At 38.0% G+C, this 23,405-nt stretch overlaps 1 protein-coding gene across 1 annotated transcript in view; it reads right to left on the reverse strand.

The window, feature by feature from the left end:
• Positions 1-23,405, reverse strand: part of Cpne8 (copine 8) — a 176,396-nt gene that overhangs the window by 70,312 nt on the left and 82,679 nt on the right. The window contains exons 7-10 of the mRNA XM_032885320.1: positions 19,538-19,601; positions 6,884-6,987; positions 4,297-4,401; positions 2,883-2,924 (exon numbers count right to left, since the gene is read on the reverse strand). Of these exons, the coding sequence (XP_032741211.1) occupies positions 2,883-2,924; positions 4,297-4,401; positions 6,884-6,987; positions 19,538-19,601 (315 nt within the window). The remainder of the gene's footprint in view (positions 1-2,882; positions 2,925-4,296; positions 4,402-6,883; positions 6,988-19,537; positions 19,602-23,405) is intronic.

Raw genomic sequence — 23,405 nt, forward strand, 5'->3', positions numbered from 1 at the left:
CCTGTCTCGGCCTCTTGAGTATTGGGATTATGAAAATGGACACCATGCCCACGTGGTATAATAGCTCTTACAATTCACATCATATAGATGCCATTATAGCCAAAACAGTGCTATGCAATGACGCATCCCCCCGCATGTGGTTCTATTAGTCACTTGAAATATGAGTCTGAACTGAACTGTGCCATAAACAGAACACATATGTTGGATGTTAAAGTTGTGTTAAAAAGTCACTTGCTACCTTAACCATGGCTATATGACTCTGAATTAAAAGGTAGCATTGTATGTACCTAAGAGTGAACCATTGTTACATTATATATACATAAGAATGAACCACTGTTACATTGTACATACCTGAGAGTGAACTATTGTTACATTGTATGTACTTAAATGTGAACTACTGTTACATTGTATGTACCTAAGTGTGAACCACTGTTACATTGTATGTACCTAAGTGTGAACCACTGTTACATTGTATGTACCTAAGCCTGAACCACTGTTGCATTCTATGTACCTAAGTGTGAACTATTGTTACATTGTATGTACTTAAATGTGAACTACTGTTATATTGGATGTACCTAAGTGTGAATCACTGTTATATTGTATGTACCTAAGTGTGAACCACTGTTACATTGTATGTACCTAAGTGTGAACCACTGTTACATTGTATGTACCTAAGTGTGAACCACTGTTACATTGTATGTACCTAAGTGTGAACCACTGTTACATTGTATGTACCTAAGTGTGAACCACTGTTACATTGTATGTACCTAAGCCTGAACCACTGTTACATTTTATGTACCTAAGCGTGAACCACTGTTACACTGATGTTGTTGGTTTACTTTCACTTCCTAATGTTGCCGAAAGAAAATCGAAAATTATCCATCACCTGACTTGGATTATTTTCATTGAACAATGACAGTCCGGACTGCTTAAAACAAAAAGATGATCCACTTGGCTGAGCATGATGACACAAACCTTTCATCTCAGTACTCAGGAGGCAGAAGCAAGAGAGCCAGAACTATACAGTGTTTCAAAAACAAACAAAACCAAAAAACCCCACTAATAATCCTTTTATTAAAAGAAGCATCAATAGTTCTGGCTGTACAGGAAATGCAAAATGAGAGAGATGTAGAATTTCACACATCAAAGATGGCAGAGAGGAAACAGCCATGTCCTAGAGATCTTTACACTGTGTTGTAAAATGTGGAAGTCGTACTGGGAAACTGTTTGTTAACAAACACATATGCAGTACCCAAGTTATACAGAACATAGGCTATCTATCAACTGACATAATGATCGATTTCGGTGATTATTATTAAACTCTAAAATTAGCATTAAAATTAAAGATTAAGTTTTATTACCTGTATTATTTTATTTTAGAGCCTAGCATGCTCTTTTCAAGTCTCATTGTTTATTTAATTGGGCATGTTACTGAGACTTTTAACATCAATAATTTAATTTAGCTTTTTATAACTCATCCATAAATTGAATACATAGTTAAAATTTAAGCAGCTATGTCTGGGCACATATATGATATAGAATTATGTGTTAACATTTTAAATCAAGATGCTGATCTATATTTTAAATGAAGGCAAAGACCCATTGTCCTAGCAGAAAAAGGAATCCACTAAAGAGATTGCAACCTTTCTGACCAGTCTGTTCACACAATTCATGTCCAAGGAATATTTAAATTTCTCCCTAAACATCTTTTAGTCTTCTAACATCATTCTTTTTTATTTTCAGTCTTCTTGGGATCAAATATTTTCTTTGGCTCTAAATCTCTCAAAAGTCAATGGTTGACTGGGGATGTAGTACAACAGGGCCCATAATGGGTAAAGTTCAGGTTTTAATGCCATCATCATAAAAAACCTCATAGGTAGCAATGAATAGCCTAGTAAGAGCACCAGTGGAAGGGGAAGCCCTTGGTCCTGCCAAGACTGAAGCCCCAGTGAATGTGATTGTCGGGGGGAGGACGGTAATGGGGGGAGGATGGGGAGGGGAACACCCATATAGAAGGGGAGGGGGAGGGGTTAGGGGGATGTTGGCCCGGAAACCGGGAAAGGGAATAACAATCGAAATGTAAATAAGAAATACCCAAGTTAATAAAGATAAAAAAAAAAAAAGAATGGCAGAAGATATTTGCCCTATATCATCAAAAGTGAATTAATACTAAAGAACTCAAAGGAAAAATAAACACCTCAAAAATGCATAGGAAAAACAAATAGTAAACATTTAAAAGAGAAACTAATATATCCAATATTAATATAAATTCAGAACAATGCTCATCAATACTAAAGACTGTACCTCATAGAGACTCTCATCAAGAATCGAAAATTCATAAAAATGAGAGATTTGAAGTCATATATTATGTTGGTGTGGGTATAAATTAATGAAAGACTGTGAGGATGAGTATGAAATTACTCAAGACCTAATAAAAATAATCTTGTTATGCAAAAAAGAATTCTGTGTTTTTTTAAATTACTTTTTAGATGTTGTGATGTGATGTGATGTGATGTGTGTGTGTGTGTGTGTGTGCATTCCCTTGAGTATCATATCAAACAGTTTATAGGATTCTCCACAGAACCTCTGAGCTAGAGCAATGGCGATCCCAATTCTATCGCAGTGACAATAGATGCCTGTATGTTGAACACATTGACCGAGAGAGCATCAAGACCAAGCATGGATCCTCATATAATTGAAGTAACACTTCACCCCAAAGCTGAAAAAAATTCACTGCCCTTAAAATCACATGTAAACTCATCAGTAATGTATTTTTAAAGCAGAAAACCATGAAAGTAGAAAAAAATCATAGTTATTTCCATGCATTCTGAGTAGACTGCATGGTGTCTCAAGAGCTGGGATGGCGCGGCACGAAGACTCACCTTCCGTCTCGGTCCCAGTCATAGACCTCCACTTTGATTGTTCTACCGGGAGAAAAATACACATGTGAAAGCGGCTTAATAAAATGATACAATCTGATAATACAATACGAAAAGAATTTGATCTTAATCTGCAAAATAATATTTAGTCACTTGTTTTTAGAGCATATATGCTTATAAGTTTCACACCGTAAATTGAAGGTGATTTAGCTAATTTTATCACTGCAATTAAATTTACACATAAAGTTGGTTTCAAGAATCTATACTGGTTCTTCGGTGTCTGGAGAAAGCATGTGGACAGCATAGCTCCTCAGTGGAAGGTAGACCCACATCTCCCCTCTTGGAGGCCATTGTCTTGGCATGCGTTACTTCTCGAGTTCACACAGATTAGAGTCACCTGAAGAGCTCATCACACTGTGGCTTACTAGACCTCTTTCCGAAGGTTCTGGTTCAACGGGTCTGATTTGGGGCCTGGGAAACTTAATTTTCCAAGGTGACTAGAGAGCGTTAATGTTCCTAATCAGAAAACACCTAAGAACTGCTTTCTTACAGAAATAATAAACCAGTTAAATAAAGTTAGACTCATCCCTCAATTACCATAGGAAACATGATAACACATTGCTTACAGTTCTTAGTGGGATATTGGTTAATAGAATAAACCACCCTTGGCTGTGGTGGTGCAAGTGATGCTGGGTCAGCGAAATCAAGCATTCTGACCAGCCTGGGCTCCATAGCAAGGCCCTGTCTCAACACTACCTAAAAGTAGTTTTAATTTTTTTGCTAAATACAAGTAGTAAGACTAGGAAACAGAAAAGAGATTGGAATTTTATTTTATTTATAATTCTAGTTTTGATTCTATAGAGGTTTTTTTTTTAATAAAAATAACCTACAATAAGCTTCCAATAAAGAAAAATTTCAGTATTATAAATCTTCAAGTATGCTGGAAGGATCACAAGTTAGACCTTGTTAGCATGCCTTCTCTGTATCTTTGGGACCGTTATGGGCACAGTTATAGCTGTAATGCTTTTGAGGGCATCTAAGGAGTACTCTAGCCAATCAATGTCTTGCCCATAGTGGGCACCATGTGCTGCACTCTAGCAAGATAGAGGTGATAGCAGCTTGGGTCAGTGAGAGTTCATGAACCATATTTAAACAGGAGGGGGTTAAAAGTTAAACTACCATTCAATCTATTTTTAGCACTTACCACATGCTTCATGATCTTGAAAACAAGTCTAGTCAATCAAGTTTTAATTAGCTAACATTATGTCTATGGATTATCTCTAATCATTAGGGATTAAAATCAAGTTTAGTTGGGTGAAGATGTCACCTTCATAAAAATACAGTGCAGACTAGATCCGAGTTCCATGGACCATGAACATTCCCCATGGTCAGTCCGCATATGTCTCAGCTGTCTTACCTGTCATAATCCCCATTGCACAAGGCTCTCACTGAGATCTTGAAGGCTTGCCACACGGGGTTTAGAGTGTTTTTGACCACTTCTGTCTTGTGACAAATTGTAAAGCTGTGAAAAGAGTTTTCAGTTATGAAGCTACACAGATAGATAGATAGATAGATAGATAGATAGATAGATAGATAGATGTAATGACACAAATTACATATGTGCACGTGTGTACGTGTGTGTGTGTGTGTGTGTGTGTGATTCAGTTATGATACATTATTTTTTTAGCCTTTCCTCTCCATTGGCAGAGTTAGTGTTGCACATTCTGGGCTGCCGCCACCTGTTTTAATACACAGACAGATTTACAAAATTGTGGGATTAGTTCTTTATAATATAAACAATGAGATATGTCAGTGTCTACCCTAGATAAATTTCTACAACTTCAACAAATCCCAATGCTGTTTTATAAAAACTGGAGGCACACAATAATCATTGGCTTTTGCAAATTTGCTTAAGGGACAGTCAAAGTTGATGTATAATCCTAGAGTCACTAGAAGTGGAATTAAACAGCTTCACATTGGGGATTTTTCCTCCAAAGAAAAGTCTCGTCTGTTCAAGGAGACATTCATAAGCCAGGAAGTGTTATGTTTTCTTTTAGTAATTATGTTCATTTATAGCACACAGTGTGTGGTTGTAAACATAGAACTCTCACTAGTTCAAATTCCACTGCCAGCAGAATGAACAACCTGAGCAGACTCTGTGTAGTCAAGAGTCTAGTCATGTAAGTGTAGGTCTGTGTACATGTGTATACTGTAGACAGAGTCCTACAAAAACATTCTGAATAAATAGCCTGTCAGGACGCCTGAGCTGAAACTCTGTATCAAACACACTACTTGGAAAGGGAAATTATTACCTAGTTATGAGCTGAGGATAATGAAATCAACAGGAAATCAAGAAAATAGAAATTTGAATTATATACTGGAAAGACTTTTAATTACTGTTTCTGGTACTGAGTGTTCTGTTAGCTGAACTAGCAAATTTAGAAGTAGCTTCACATTTAAATAATCATAAAAAAACAAAGAAAAAGATCTTGCACGGGAAAATAAATGTAGAAGTATTTAAAATTTACTTTCACTGAACACTTATAAAAACAAAAGCTATACATATAGATGTTTTAATATGTTCATTAACACATGTTTTAATCCACATGATAAACTAGTTTTCTCTAAGTATAATATGTGAAACTACGTTTGAAGTGAGGTTTGTCAATTTTAAGAATTAAGTTTTAATAATTTGCACATTGGAATGGTTTTACTTCTGAAAAAATAGATTTAATTTTATTAAAAATATCCTTTGTCGGGCTGGGGATTTAGCTCAGGGGTAGAGCGCTTACCTAGGAAGCGCAAGGCCCTGGGTTCGGTCCCCAGCTCCGAAAAAAAAAAAAAAAAAAGAAAAAAAAAAAAAAATCCTTTGTCTAAGCAGAACATTTTTCATTAAAAAAGCACCATTAGATGTGTGATAAGCTGAAATCTTATGAATATAAATTTTTTTTTAGAAAAATAAGAGAACTCAGGGAACACACAGTTCCATCAGAAGGACACAAAACACTAGGACTGAAGAAGTTCTGTCTGCCTGATAACTTCTTCCTCGCCTGGGAATAACTAACAGGTATGTTTAGAATGCCCTTTAGAATTTCTGTGTGGATAAACGATGTTCAGATGCAAAGCGCACACAACACTGACATCTCCAGCCATCTCTGTCATAAACACAGCAATAGTGGAGCAGGCTTAAAGTTCATTTCCTTTGCTTCCAATTTCTAAGTAATATTTTTCTCATTAGCTAATGTTGTACTATGTACTGTTAACAACAAACAAAAATAATGAATAAAACGATATTAAAACTAGATAACGGTTAAGCTCTCCTCACTCCTTGAGGCTTAGGCATGAGTTCTTATCATAAGTTGCTCCCCTCAGCCCTGTGAGGTGGATCACCCCATTGATAGGTCAGGAAACTGTATGTGTTACCAGAGCCATTAAGTATCACACGATTTATTTCTTGGCAAGGGACTCTCAAGCATCTTCCTAGCTAGGAAGTTTTCTTGTAAATGCAGAGAGTACAATATCAATCGCAGAAATCAAGAATCAAGCGTAGATCCATAAACAGTGAACTCTGGACACACTCATCTAGTCATGGCTGGCAAATACCACACCACACTGAAACACTTCACTGAGGTGTAGACCCCAGGGACCTAAGAATTTCACGGTAGGGGAGAATGTCCTCCCCTCCCCCTCATCCAAAGCAAACAGTTTCCACTCAGTTCTACAGAAAACACATTTGTTAATTCGGGTTTCTAAAACATGCCATTATCCTACGCTGTTGGAAGAAAAGCAAACTTTTATAAAAGGCAGGGAGGAAGCAGAAACTAATTCATATATTAAACATAAAACATAAATGGTTATCAAATTAGTTTTGAAATAGAACATCACACCCATCTTTAAAATATCAAGTATCGTATCCCATTGACTCATTTGAAGATCTCTGAAAGAAATAACAGCACAGACAAGAGCATCAGCCAGACACTGAATGGAGTAGAAGACACACCCACCTTCCATCCTCATTGCTTCGATAAAACACAAGGAAAGGATCTGACTTCCCAAAGAAATCCTTCTTATCCAATTTGTTTGCACAGAACTGCATCAGGACGGCATCCTAAAAACAGAATTAATAATGCAGCTCAAAATCTGAGAAAGAAATAGCTAGAAACTACAGATCACAAACAAGGTTTGACAAGAAAACACATTTGTTACTTGGACGCCAGCAGCCAAGTGTCGGGAGCTGTAGAGGAAAGGCCATTACTTATTGAAGGAATAAGAGGCATTTAAACGTCCTGGAAACTTCATTTACATGCCAGACAACTCAGGACCTATTTAATGACCATCTATGACATGGGAAGTATTTAGTAAGCCGCTCTTACAGTCTAGTTGGGAGAAATTAGTTATAATACAGAAGCAGAGCACGATGTATGAAAACTGCACTACAATCACTTCTTTGGTGCTTGGGTTCAAGAAAAACAAAGCACCTTTCTTCCAGTGTGCAACATACTTCTACATTTGTAACTCTTCCAGGCTGGACATTGTAAGTGTATTGCAAGTACTTAAACTCTGAGTAATCTCAAGGTACTATCTGGCTATCATTCGGAGGACATTAAACACCATTAAATGGAGCAGACTAAGTGGATTTTTTTTTTTATGGTAGAAAATCTATAAATTTTAAAACCGAAGTCAATACGTTGAAGGCTTTAGTTTTTTGTGCATGTGAACTTCATATAGAAGCATTGAATCTATATGACTCTTGTTCTTCCCTCCTCCAACTTCCGTGTCCTACCCCTCCCTCCCCAAATATATATATATATATATATATATGTTTTTAAATTGTTGTTACAAGTATACACAAATTTATTTACATGTATAAATGCACATGCCTATGCATATATATAGCTCACTGGGTCTATCTTGCATTACTCCTTTGCACATATGCTCAGGGGCTGACCACTTGAAAATAGACAAAATATGAGGCAACTCATCCTGAGGAGAAAATAACTCTCCTTCTTTCACAGCTATTGATCGTGGTTGCTCTCCCTCTAGCTGGCGCACTGACTGGTGCTATCACTATGACAGTCTTGTTTAGGCTACCATATTGTTGCAGTCCCAGTATTTTTCATATTACACCCATTTACCTGAAAATTTAGTGATTTCATTTATTTTTCAGTACAACTGAGTAGAGTTTTATTATGCATTTGGATCACATTTTCACTGTACAATGTGGGTTGAAGGACGGGCGAGCTCTTTCTACTTCCTAGTTATTGCGGACAGAGCAGCAATGAGCATGGCTAAACAAGTGTCTGTGGAGTAGAGTTCCAGGTCCTTCGGGTATGTGACAGGGAGTCCTATAGCTAACTCATAGGCTAGTTCTGCCTTTAGGCTATTGCTGAAGTTTACCTAGCATTAACAATTGTGTTAGAAATTTTATGTCAACTTGACACAAGCTAAAGTCATCTAAGAGAAGGGAACTTCAATTAGGAGATGGCCCCAAAGGATCATGCAGTTAGGGAACTGTCGAGCATTTCTTAATTTTTGAGAATGCTCTATGCTGATTTCCATAATGGCTGTACAAGTTTGCTCAGAGCAAATGAGCATCCCTCCGCCCCCGATTTCCTCAACATCCATGCAAACATCTGTGGTCAGTTGTTTACTTGACCTTGGCTATCCTGATTAGGATAGGATGAAATCTCAAGGTAATTGTAATTGGCATTTCTCTGCTAAAGATGACTTGCACTTTTTGAGATATTTCTTAGACATTTTCGCTTCTCTTCTTGGGAATTCTATTCAGATCTATTTCCCGTTTTTAATTGTGCCATCGATTTTTCTTGAATCTATGGTTTTTGAGTTCTTCATATAGTCTGGCTATTAAGCCTTCATCAGATGTATAGCTGGCAAAGATTCACTACCATTCTGTGGGCTTCCTCCTCAGTCAATTAAGAGTTCTCTTTTGGTTTTATGTGGTCCCATTTGTCAATTGGTAGCTTTAATTCCTGTGCAAATAAAGTCTTATCCAAAAAGTCATTTTCTATTCCTTTTGGGTATTACCTTTTCCTAGCGTTATCAATTTTGCTGGAAATTTTATTTCAATTTGACACAAGCTAAAGTCATCTGAGAGAAGGGAACCTAAGTTAGAAGATGCCCAAAAAGATCATACAGTTAATGAAGACTGTAGAGTATTTTATTAATTAGTCATGGATTGGGGATAGCACATCCCATTTGTAGATGGCACCACTGCTGGGCTAATGTTGCTTCTGGATTCTGTAAGAAAACAGACTAAGCAAGCCAAAAAGGGCATGTCAGTAAGCAGCACGCCTCCATGGCTTCTATATCAGCTCCTGCTCCAAGTCCCTACCATGCCTGAGCTCCTGTCTTGATTGCCTTCAATGATGGGCAGCAGTGTAGACGTTTAAGCTGAATAAACCCTTTCCTCCCCAACTTGCTTTTGATCGTGGTGTTTCATCCTGTGCATGGTAACTCTTAACAAATATGCCAGTGTTTCGGGTTTTTCTGAGAGGCCTTTTATCCACTTGGGCTGATCTGTGGGTAGAGTGTGAGATACAGCTTTGATGTAATTATTCCCAATGTTTGCCTTCGTGGCCAAATACAAGATGGCTGCAGTTATGTGCACTGATGTTTGGGCCTTCTGTTTTGTTCCATTGATCTACATGCCTATTTTCATGGCAATGCCATTTATTTTATTACATACTATCTGTAATGTAGCTTGGAATACGGCATGATCCTCTAGCATTCTTGGCTCAGAATTGCTTTAGCTATCTAGAGTGTCTTGTGCTCTCATGTAGAGTTTAGGACTTTTTGTTTCTTTATATGCGGAGAATGTTGTGGGAATTTTCATTGGGATTGCATTGAATGTATAAAATGCTTTTAGGAGGATAGTTAATTATACCAATCCATGAGCATGTGACCTTTCTATCTTCTAGTGTCTTCCTGAACCTATTCCTTCAGAGGTTTAAAGTTTCCCTTACAAAGGTCTATTGCCTCATTGGTTAGGATTATTCCTAAATGTTTCTTTGTTGAGGCTATTAGGAATGAGAGTGTGTGCCCCATCTCTCTCAGGGAGATGATTATCTGGATATGAAAAGTTTACTGACTTTTGTGACTTGAGTTTGTTTCCTGCTACGTTACTCAAAGTGTCTGAGGTAAACCTTGGGTTTTCATATAGAGTTATCATCTAGAAATAAGGATAATTGGACTTCTTTTTTTATTTATATCCCTTTATTTCCCTTCTTATGGCTGGTTGCTCTACTTAATCATTATACTAAAAATGAGTGAGGATAGTGGACATTCTTGTGGACATTGTTGTTGCTGAATTTTTTTCATTTTATGATGATGTTAGCAATGTGTTTGTCTTATATGGCCTTATCTCAGTCCTCTTCTCATGTTTACCATGAAGGCATACTGGATTTGTTAAAAGCCTTTCCTGCATTTATTAAGATGATCATGTGATTTTTGTCTTTGAGTCCATTTATATGATTTATTGCATTTTTTGAGACACATATGTTGAGGCTTCCCAGTATCTCTCCAATAAAGCTGACTTGGTCATTGTGGGTGTGATTCTTTTCTGGAGTTCTCAACCAGTAGGTTACAACCAATTTGGGGGCCACATAGATAATCTATATATTAGATATTTACATTATGATTCATAACAGAAGCAAAACTATAGTTATGAAATAGTAATGAAAATAATTTTATAATTGCTGGTCACCACAGCTGATGAACGGCATTAAAGAGTTGTCACATTAGGCAATTCACAAGCCACTGTTAGACATTGACTGGTATTTGATTTTCAAGTTGTTTTTTTGATATATTTTGTATCAGTCATTGCGGATAGAGACCCACTGCTTTCCTTTTTTTGTTATGTCTTTAGCTGGTATTATTATTAGAGTGATATTTCATAGAAAAAGTTTGGAAATGTTCTCTCTGATTCTTTTCTTTCTCTCTCTCTCTCTCTCTCTCTCTCTCTCTCTCTCTCTCTCTCTCTCTCTCTTTTTTCTGTGTAACTGAGTAAGTGTTGTTTGTAGTTTTTGGAAGTTTGGTAGAAATCCACTTTGAATCCAGCTGGGCCAGGCTTTTTTAGTCAAAAGGATTTTATTGTTGCTTTAATCTCCTTTTTTTTATGGGTCTGTTTAGGTTGTTGATCTAAGAAGCCTTGGATGAATCTACAAGTTTTTCACCTCTTTTATATTTTCTATGTTACCATAGTGTAGGTTTTTTGAAAGTATTCCCTTAAATATTCTGAATTTCTCTGGCATCTGTCCCTGTTTGTTTCTAATTCGGTGAATTCAGGTCTTTTGGTTAACTGGGCCAAAGGTTGATCCTCTTAATCTTGTCCAAGAAGCAGCTCCCAGATTCACTAATTCTTCGTATTGTTTTATTTGGTTTTCTTTTATTGACTTCTGTTTATTATTCCTTGCTGTCTACTGGGTTTAGGTTTGGTTTGACTTGGTGTTGGCAAAAATCTTAGGTTGCACTATTAAGTCATTATGTGCGTGAGTGCATGCATGAGTGTGTGCACGCATGTTTATGCGTGTGTGTGTGTGTGTGTGTGTGTGTGTGTGTGTGTGTGTGTGTGTCTGTGAGAGAGACAGACAGACAGAGAGAAAGAGAAAGTGAAATAGAAAGAGAAAGGAGAAGGGGGGTCTATTTTCAATTTCAGGATATCTCTTTCTTTCTTGACTTCTTCATGGGCCCAATCACCTTTCAGTGACGTGTTGTTTAATCCCCATGAATTCATGAAATTATTACAGATACGTTTGCTATTGATGCTTTAAGCCCTATAGCATTATGGTCTGAGAAGATGTGTAAAATTATTTCAAATTTTTTAAAATTTGTTTTCTGTTTCCATCTGTATTTATTTTTGAAAAACCCCTTGGGCGGATGAGTAGGATGTATACTCTTTGGTGTTTGAGTGAAATATTCTGTAGATTTCTGTTGGGTATATGTGATGAATGATGTCACTTCATTCCAACTTTTCTGTTTATTTTATTTTTTATTTTTTTGTCTAGATAACCTTGGTGGACATTGGAAGTTGGGTATTGAGGCCATGTAGTAACAGTGTCTTAAAATTGAATATGCCTGATTTTGGTCCATATATATTTAGTATTGTAATGTTTCTTGGTTAATTTGGCCCTTGATCACAGTGAGGTGTCTTTCTTAATCTCTTCTAATTACTTGTAAGTTGACAGCTGTTATCTTTGATGTCATGATAGTAACACCTGCTTGTTTCAGTATTCCTTCACATCTTTTCTCTTTTGTGACAATACTTGAAGGTATTTTTTTCATATTCCTTTGCTTAGGTGATCCAATTCCTCTACTGTATCTTCAAGTCTTGATGGTGGAGGTGCTATTTCTAAAAGCAGCTAATTCTACTAGAGGGTAGCCATGTGGATTGAGTACATTGGAAAACCTGTCGAGAGATATCAGGAGAGCAGAACCACTGCTTTACATTTTAAACTTTGGTGAGGGACAGCAGGTCAGCTGCAAATATGACTAATTTTGCTATTTTTATTAGAGTGCTGATGACAAATATGATGCCACCAAAAGACTGAGCTTTTCAATACTGTTAGAAAGACACAAATAAAATTATTTACAAAAAGTAGTAAAGATGTGCTAAAGTGATTTATTTCTCCACTGTCAATACATCTGGTAGAGTTACCAGTGCTGCTCCAGTGATCGCACATAAAAAAGTGGGCTTGTAAAATAGATAGAAGAGAATGCAATTGCCACAGAAAATCCAAGCTGAATTGAGCATTTTTGCATAGTACATTGAAGAGCTTTTATGCTGAAAAGTCTTTTAAATGCACAGAATCATGTAAATCATCAACACTGACTTTCCGAAGAACCAAAGGATTAAACTGTCACCAATTCCAGAAATTTCTTTAAAGTGTTGGCGCTCACAATTATCACATCATATATTCGGATGCTGGAAGATGTCTAGGTAAGACAAAATGTGGACACTATTTAAGATTTATGACTCATTAACAAATCATTTGAAGTTCTAAAAGAAAATTTCATTTTATTATCAGAACTTGACAATGAAAACTAGCTTCAAGTAGTTTGCAGTTTTGGTAGAGTAGCCACTCATTTGAGTTGAGCATGAATCTCCTCAAGATGAAGACTTGTTGAAGAAAAGTTTGACAAGCTCTAATGGAGGCAAGCAATCTTAGACACATTGGGAGGTTCACTAAACACCACCCTATGAACAGTGGAAAAGATGTTGCCTTGATTGATCCTCTAAGCTTTTAGCTTCTCCTTCTAGGCGATCTCCTTTCCTTTGTGTTGGCTGCCAACACCTGGAAACACCTTCTACCATGTTTTCCAGTGGTCACACTAGGCTTGGACATGGGTGGGTAATATTCACTATTTTTCCAGTCCTTCATGATTCTCTTTCCAGTTTCCCCCTCAGCCTTGTAGCTTTCAGGTAGGTGTCCCTGCTCACACCCTATGGATTTCACATCTTGTTACAGATACAACTTAGCTGTTTCCCGGAGATTCTCTCAGCCTTCTCTTGTGGCCATATCTATTCGATTGTTTCAACCACCGATACCCGGAAACACATTCTACCTGGGACCCATAGAGACCATGGTGAGCTGGGACTCAGGTGGGTGATTTTTGCTTTCCTTCAGTTTCTCCAATACTCTCTGACCAGACTTACTCTTAATTCCCATAGCAACCTGATTCAGGAGCCCCTTCTACCCCAATTCCATTCCCTGGAGTCCCCAGCTCTCGTTATATAACTAGAATCCCCCTGGCCCTTTCATTCTTGACTCACTAAACTTATTCCTCATCCTTTCACACCCTATATACAGGAGATTCTCCTCTCACCAGGCCTCTATTCCCTGGGGACTCTGGCACGTGGTGTGTGGACCTGCTACCTCAGACCAGTTCATACCCATAACCAATCTCACCTGTTCCTCCTAGCCCGTTTACATTCTTTCCTGCCATCTAAGACCCACACAACTCTTTACAGAGACCCCGCAGGCACCACACTTACCTAGGATTCAGAAAGGGCATCAAGAACCAAGGATTGGAATGCCCACCCAATAAAACAAGACCATATATAAACACCTGGAAATACCTCAATATTTAAAACACCAGAAGCCTAGGCCAAAATACAAACACACAAGACAAGAACTTCAAATTAAGAAATGTCCAACAACCTTAACAAGGATATGAATTTATTACTTAATGAAGTCCATAAAACAAACAAAAAGGCAAAAAAGAACAGTTGAATAAAATAATGAACATGATTCAATGCATGAAAATAGAATTTAACAAAGAAATAGAATCATAAAAAAAACCCCTGAAATTGCAAATAAAAGAAAGAAAAAGAAAAGAAAAAAATGAATTCACACAAAAACACCTGGAAGTAAGCCTTGCTTATAGACTACAAGATATAGGAGAAATCACCTCAGGTGTTGGCAACAGGGCAGAAGAAATGGATACCTCAGTCAAAAAAAAAAAAAGTGCTAAATCTAAAATTACCCAGCGCAAAAAATTCAGGAAATCTATGTAGGATGCTAAGAAAGGATCAAATCTATGAATAATAAGAGAAATGGGAAGAAGCCCAGGTCAAATGCACAGAAAAATATTTTCTACAAAAATCACAGAATCAAGTTTTCCAACCCAAGGAAGAAGGTGACTATCAAGGTACAAGAAGCAGACAGAATACCAAATAGACAGGACTAGAAAAGGAAACGTCCCCAAACACATAATAATCAAATCACTAAATGTACAGAACAAAGAAAAGTTATTAAAAGCTGCAAGGGAAAAGACCAAGTAATATATAAAGGCAGGTCAATTAAGATAACGGTCAGTCTCTCAGTGGAGAGTCTGAAAATCAGAATGACCAAGATGGATCTTCTACAAACTCTGAGAGATCAAAAATGTTACCCCAGATTACTACATTCACCAAAATTATTGGTCACAATAGATGGAAAAAAAAATAAGCATTACAAAATAGAACCAAATTCGAGCAGTGCCTGTCTACCAAAAGGGCTCCACCGGAGGTACGGAAAGCAAAATCTCATTGTGGAGAGGTTGACAGCACTCAAGAAGACAGCACAAATAAATAACTCCAGAGCGCTAAAACCAAAGAGAAGAAAAATCATAAAAATAAAATAATAGGAATCAATAAACACTGCTCATTGACAACTCTCAATATTGACAGTTTCGTTGCCTCGTTAAGAAGACACAGACCAGCAGATAGGATTTAAAAAATAATCCTATGTTTCTACTGCATCCAGAAAATACAACTTACAATCAAGGAGAGGAATCAACTCGGAGTAACAGGATGGAAATGGTATTCCAAGATAATTAACCCAAGAAACAAGCAGGTGGAGCCATTTTAACATTTGAGAAAATAGACTTAAAACCAAAGCAAATCCAAAGAGAAGGAAAACAAAAAAGGTGGGAAAGTGCACCGCATCTCATCAAAGGAAAATCACATAGGATATTGTGATCCTAAACATGTACCAAACACAAGGGTACCCAAGTCCATAAAAGAAGAACCACTAAACCACATATGGCCCCTCACACAATGTCAGTGAGTGATTTCAACACCCTACTCTTGCCAATAGACAGGTCATGCAGAGAGAAACCAAATAGAGAAATGTTGGAACTATATGATGTCATGAATCAAATGGACTCAGCAGAGATGCATAGAACATTTCATCCAAACACAAAAGAATTTACCTTCTTCTTAGCCCCTCATTAAACTGTCTCCGAAACTTACCGTGTACCAGAGCAACTCTCAAAAGATACAAGAAAACTAAATAACACCCTGCACCCTATCTGTCCACTAGGAATTAAATCTGATTATTAACAACCACAGAAACAACAGAAAGCCTACAAATTCATAGAAACTCACTATTGAATAAAAAAAAGAGAGACCAAACAAAAGTCAAGGAAATTCAAAACATTTTAGAATTGAAAACACAGCCTGCCCAAATCCGTGGAACATAATTAAGGCAGTTTGAAGAGACAAGTTCATAGCACTAAGTGCTTATGTCAAAAAAAAATGATGAAAATCTCATTTTAGTAATTTAGCAGCATACCTGAAAGCTCTAGAAGAGCATGAAGAAATAACACCACAAAGAAGCAGATGGAAAACTCGGGGCTGAAATCAATGAAATAGAAACAAAACAAGCTAACAAAGAAGCAAAAAGGAGTTGGTTCATTGAGGAAACAACAAAATTGACAAACCCTTAGTCAAATTAACTAAAAAAACACTGGGAGAAAAATCCACATTAATAAAATTATAGATGACAAGCAAGACATTACCATAGATACTAAGGAAACAGAGAGGATCATTAAGGCGTTTTAAAAATCTGTACTTAATGTATGCAGCCTGTCATATTTAATCAAGATCAAATAAGAAATTTAAACAGACTCATCACCACTTGTGAAATCAAAAGTCATTTCCACTAAAAGTTTCTCAACCAAAAGGAGGAGAGAAGAAAAAAAATTATAAACTCACATCCATAATTAACATAGGTGGGAACATTCTCAATAAAATAACTGCAAAGCAAATCTAAGAACACGTCAAAAAGATTAATAACCAGGATGAAAATGGCTAAATCCCAGAGATGACTCAACATATGTAAACAATTACACACAACCCCATAACCTGCCCTACGAGTAGACCGAAAGACGAAAGTCATAGGACACTAAATTTTATAGAAGAGAAAAAAAAAAGCCTTTGAAAAAGATCCACCACTCCTTCTTGATAAAAACCCTAAGGAGACTATGAAGCAAGGGACATAACTCAACCTAGTAAAGGCAATTTACATCAAGCCCACAGCCAACATCAACATAAAACAATAGAAACTCTTGAGGAATTTTGACCAAAACCAAGAGATAAGGATGTCTACTCTCTCCACACCTGTTCAACATATTACTTGAAGTCTTAGCTTAGAGCAGTAACACAACTAAAGGGAGTCGAAGGGATTCCAATAATAAAGGAAGAAGTAAAAAATTATTTCTACTTGCAGATGATAGGATAGCACACATAAGTGACCCTAAACATTCCACTGGGAAACTCCTACAGCTGATAAATATTCTCATCGAAGTAGCAGCGCCTTTCACAATCATCTCAAAAGTAAAATATATTTCGGGATAGATAATTCTAACCAAGCAAGTGAATGACTTATATTAAAACAAACAAACAAACAAAAACAACACTTAAAATTTAAAAAAAATTGAAGCCATTAGACTGTGGAACGATCCCCATGCTCAAGGGTCAGTATGATTATCATTGGGAAAATGATCATCCTAATGAAATCAAATACAACTTCCATGTAATGTCCATCAAAATTCCAACACAATTCTCAGAAATTAAAAGGACTATTTTTAGTTTCATATGAAAACACACACACACACACACACACACACACACACACACAAATAAGCAAGCAAACAAACAAATAAAATCAATTCTAGGATAGTTAACACAATTCTAAAAGATTAAAATAAAAGAAAATGACCTTCTGTAGGTAGTACCATTCAGATTTGAAGCTGCAGTACAGAGCTAATAACAATAACCTGAATAAAACAGATCATCTTAAAAAAAAACCAAAAAAACAGATGTGCTGATCAGTGGACCTAAGATCCATCCAGAAATTCCCAAGTCTATGAACACTTGATATTTGACAAAGAAGGTAGCAATACACCCTGAATAAAGAAGATCATCATCAACCAGTGGTGCTGGAGAAATCAGATGATGGACTGTATAAGAAGGCAAATAAATTCATACTCATCAACCTGCACAAAACTCAACCCTAAGTGCATCAAAGACTTCAACTAACGGAAGGCCAGATACCCTGAATCTGACAGAAGGGAAGGTGGGGAACATAGACGAGATCTGAGATGGCCAAGAAACAACTAAGAAATGTTCAACACCATTAGGAAAACACAAATCAGAACTACTTCGAGACGTCATCTTATCTTGCTCAGAATGGCCAAGATTAAAAAAAACAAGACACAACAAATGACAACTCAGGTTGGCAAGGATGTGGGAAAGGGGTGGCATTTATTCATTGATAGGATGATGCCAACTCTTATAGCCACTGTGAAAATCAGTGTGAGAGGACCTACGGAGTCTGGGAAAGGGTCTATCTCAAGGTCCAACAATACTACTATTTGGAGAATAAGCAAAAAGCTTCATATCCTACTACAAAGACATTTGTTCATCCATTGTTCCTCTATTGATAATAGACAGACATTGGAAACAGCCTAGATATCCATCAACTGATAAATGGATAATGAAAACATCACATACATACAATGGGATGTTATTCAGCTATTAAAGATGAAATTATGAAAATTGCAGGTAAATGGATGGAGTCAGGAAATATCATCCTGAATAAAGTAACACAGGCACGAAAAGAAAAATACTGTATGTCTAGCTTTTAAATCTTCAATATGTTTGCTACAGTTAATATAACCATGGAGGTTAGGTGCATATTAAGGGGCTAGGAGAGATCACCTGTGGAAGAAGAAATAGAATATATATTTATATAGAGAGAGGCAGGAAACTGAAGTAGGAAGGTTTAGAAGGGGATGGAAGAGAAGCATAAGGAGGGAACATGAAGAGAAACATCTAACGCTAAAGACTCCTTGAGGGGCCACCTGGAACCTGCTCCTAAAGAAACTTCCTAGCGTATGCCTGTATATGAAAGAAACACAAACAGACTCATCAAATAATGGGAGAGACAATGCCCAACCTCGACCTCTGATGCCACCAAGTGAAACTTTCCGTATCAGGAATGAGTTACAACTAATTGAGCTGTTGGCCAAAGCCCCCCCCCCCAACTTAAACATCACATGCTCGTTCTGAGGCTATTGGTTGCTCTCCGGATATGGATGGTAAGCCGGATTACCGAAGACAGCATTTGAAAATGGAGACATTGAGCTGGTGACAAACCAGAGGTTTCGCTCCTACTGACTAGCGTTCACCATACTGGGAGGCACCTTGTACACTACCAGATGAGAAAGGCAACTATCTGCCTAGCCGCAAACCAATGGTGACCTGCCTGAGAGATATGCTAAGGGCAATAGAGGCACAAGTGCTGTGGGAGTAACCAACCGCTCTAATTGGACTTAAGGTCCATCCATCTACAACTCATCCCAGACACTGCTAGAGCAGACAAGAACCTGAGCCAGGGGTGGTAGAAGACTACAAGGAAACAGTTCTCTGGACAGAATAAGGCCAGCTTCACCTATGAGCTCACATTGGTTGTGACAGCACGCACAAGACTAAGACAAGCTCAAGCCAGAGAAAATCCCGGCGTAGAGATAGGAAATAGGTACAGAGTCTAGATGAGGAGCTATGGGTGATGAATAACCACTGGGTCGGGGACAGTCATTTATCTTTAATAGTGTGACTGCCAGCAACTCCAACGCCCACCAGAGGATGGACCACATAAACTCAAAGTATGAGGACAGCACAGACTGGACTCACGCCTTTTTCAGTTCGCTTTTTTTTTTTTTATTTTAAAGTGGGCATAAAATTGGTTATCTAAAGAGAGCAATATGGAATCGAGGGAGGGAGTACGATCAAAGTACATTATATGGAATTTAAAAGGAAAACAGTAAACGAGTGGTAAATAAAGGTAATTTTGAACAAGAGAGTCCTTGCTTACCCTGCAGCAGTTGAGCTCCTCTGCGGTTAGTATGATTGTTCCACATTTCCTGCCTGGAATTCCTCTACGACAATAAGATCAGAGTTAGCCATTCAGATTTATAATAAGGAATTATATTAATTAATATAGCTTTATTTCAGATAATCATATAATGAGCCTACTACTGTTATCGGGTTCTTCCCTAGCAGAGTACGTTCCCGGTCTCACCATTTGCTTCATCCTTGGACCCATATTTCCTAATGAAGGCAATGTCTTAACTTCACAGGCAACATGCCAGGCCTCTGCGACTCTTCATGTTTTACTGTCGTCTAACATACAAGTAACATAATGTAATATGACAACGCTTTCTCTTGCAATGTCTATGTTATATGGATATACATGAGAAACCCTGGTTCGTGGCATCTGTCCCTTCATTCACCAAATGCTTACTCATTGTCCTTGTCTCTCTGCCTGCTCGTCCCCAAGTCGACACACTACAGTTTGTCCCTTTCAACTATTTTGCTTCAGACTGCTTACACCCTTCAATGAAGTCCCATATATTGCATTTATTGCAGGACTGTCATTACTCTGTTACATGCTATGAAAGTCTGAACCATCAGAATTAGCATTTAATCATCCCTAGGTAGTATGGAAAACAGTTTTTGTGCTTTTTCTTTCGAAGTGGTAAGTCTTTCGAGAACAAAACTCAACTCAAACTTCTTGTCAACTCACAATTTAAGAGCTCTCTATATCACCAGGTTCTCAATATACATTATCAAGGATAAAATACATACGCTAACTCAGTAAAACAGCATCTCCACTCAAACTGTCTCTCTACAGTTGTTTTATTTACGCTCATGTACTTTTAAAGACACAGAGAGAAATGCCAAATAGGAATGCACGGGGTATGTACATGGCTCCTGCTATGGGTTGGAGAGATGTTCCCCAAAGTCCAAGTGTTACATTCTGATCTATGGGGGTTACCACTGAAAGGTGCTTTTAGAATGTGAAGGTGGGGAGAGAGTAAACATCATAGAGAGTTCATATTCCAAAAGGATAGTGGGACCAATGTCCCTTCTAATCTCCTCTGCCTCCTAGCTACTGAGATGTAGGTTAGAGGTAAGGGATTTTTGGTTTTGGTTTTGGTTTGGTTTGGTTTGGTTTATAAGACACCCCACATCCATTGTCTTTTTTTGCCAGAGGCCAAGTACTAAGACCTGAGATTGAAACTGTGTGCCGAAAGACACACTTTCTTTTTAAAAAGTAATTGCCTCAGCTATTTTGAGAAGTAGCTGATCTACACAGTTTTCTGCTAGAAGCAAACTAAGAGGAATCGTTGCCAAACCTCCAGAAAAACAGGTGTGTCCTATGACACACCACACAGCCAAGGTCTTTCTGGGTGCCCTACCCACTACACAGGTAAACTCGGCCTGAGGATCGTGTCCTTACAAACACAACTCATTCCTGATAGTCACAGTATGTGTGCCACCAACTGGAGTCTTCTTATCCTCACAGGGGGAAAGAGGTGAGGAAGAGGGCAGTTAAAATCTTAAGAGTTGCACATATATCAGTATAAATTATATTCACTCCAAAAGTCTTCTGTGCTTTCTTCCTGTTGGCAAAAACCATTCAGAGAAGACTACTCCAACTTCTTCCAATGAAGGTGTCTCACTGCTTCTACAGGAAGCTGCCCATGCCTTACGCCCCATGAAGTGAAATATATATATATATATATATGTATGTATGTATGTATGTATGTATGTATGTATGTATGTATGTCAGTCAGGATGGTGGCATCCATCATTTTAAACATCCTTCCTTTTTTTGCTTTTGTTTTTGCCCATATGTCTTTTGAGACACGGTAAGGGTTAACATCAAAGTCACTGTGCACCTAAGAAAGTGTTTTAACCCCTGATCCTCCTCTAGTTTCCCACCTGCTGGGCCTGCAGGCTGGTGCCACCACACCTGATAACAGCTTCAATTGTTCCAATCCCTTGTTTTCCTTTTCTATTGTGAACCCCAAGGTTTAAATATCTAGCATAAAGGCAGATGAAGTAAGCCTTCTCTCTGGAAATGCCAAGTATCATCTGTCTTTACAGACAAACATTCCTCTCTGTGTGAAAACCAAAGACAAATAGACCTCAATCCTAGGGAGCAGTTCACAGCTCCTTCACTAGACCATTCTTTCTTCTCCATGCAACACAGCACGAGGTTGCACCTTTGTCTTGCCCACAGGACTTAGAAGGCTACCAGTACCTCACTTGTAGGCCTTGTCTTTCCTTCTTATCAGTGTTATTCATTTACTGAAAACCCTGGTGGCTCTCCCGCTATGTCAGAGGCATGAGGTCCCTGCCCAGATCCTTCCTAGATGAGTCACATTTATGACTAACAGTCCCACAGTGAGTGACTTCCAGAAGCCTTTTGTGTAACTTTTTATTGGGAATCCCGATCACGCTGAGATTTTATCTGGAGATGCATACCACGCCCTCAGTCTTCTTGCATAAGCTTGCCTGAAACTGAGCCTTTTCTAGCACTTCCTATTGTTTGAGCAGAATGAGAGTTTCTCAACTCACCAAATCTGTTCAAAACAATCTATGGGTTTTGTTGTTCTTCAAAATACTCCTGTTCCTCACATCCTCACAGACTTAGAAGCTCCTATCAAGCAACTACCTTATTACAATAGTCCAAATTCCAGCTAGCAAAATATGCTTTCATTTCCTGTTGCTTTTATAATGAATTCCCATCAATATGGAGAGTCAGAATATCATTCACTGTTCAACAATTCTGTAGATCAAATTTTCAGCAGGGGCGGGTAGACACTCTGTTTACATTTCCTCATAGCTGAAGCAACCTGTCAAGCCAGCAGGCTGGGCCTTATCCTCATAGTTAGAATAGCTGATATTCCAACTGGGCATCTCTGACTTCATTTTCTGCCTCTCCTGCTTTCAAGGACCCACATAATGGCATTCAGTGTAGAGAATTGATTACACTGTTGTCAATTCATGATAACCTACACACAGCAATGTATTGTGACCTTTACCCCCTATGAAAATTTCCCCTGGTGACATGCAAAGTGGCACCACCAACTCAGTTTAAACTCAGCTGACGGTTACCCCAAGTAAGCTACCTGGTCATGTTGAAATTCAGTTTATTTGCTTGACAAATCAAGGTAATGAAGTCATGTTAAATATCGCACGTATGCCTATTAATCGTGGTGCAGAATAGGCAGTGCAACTCAATGTAAGTGTTGCCTAGCATGTGCAAAGGTCTGAGGTCAAACAACAGTCACTACTGAAAACAATGAAAGGCAAACCAGGTCAAACAACGCACAGGTCAAACATTCAGGACATCATAGTTCTATTGTGTGTTCACGCTATTTGTTTAAAACCGTCTGTTAATTCCAAATGTGGGATTGAAGTAGGAAATGTTAATCTCAAATAGTGTAGGGTGGAAGTGAGAAATCTTCTTCTGGATTTAGGACATGTCACTGAATTATCTCCAGCCTCACTCACCTCATCTGGTGAATGCCTGTACCATGAGGAGGATATAAACGCTCAATGTATATTACAAACTTGTCTGAAGTCTCTTTCTGTGTCAGAGTACTATCTACGATGAGCGTGTGCAGGGAACTTGTATGATAGTTAAAGGATGTAAAAGTCCGAAATGTTCAATGCATGTAAAGCTCTTAGCACAGCGTGACAGTAACAGTAGGAGCTGACAATTATTACAATGAGGGAATGTGGAAAAGATGTGCATATGAAAGAATATTTATGACCGAACGGTGAAATAATGACTGCCACAGCCCAGTGTGCAGGAATGGTGGCCTTGAAATCGAAAGATTCTACAAGGCTCATGAGGTAATTAGAATGTCGGTGATTATAGAGACTTG

Source organism: Rattus rattus, chromosome 1 (genome assembly GCF_011064425.1).
Source record: "Rattus rattus isolate New Zealand chromosome 1, Rrattus_CSIRO_v1, whole genome shotgun sequence".
In the NCBI taxonomy this organism is placed as follows: Eukaryota; Metazoa; Chordata; class Mammalia; order Rodentia; family Muridae; genus Rattus; species Rattus rattus.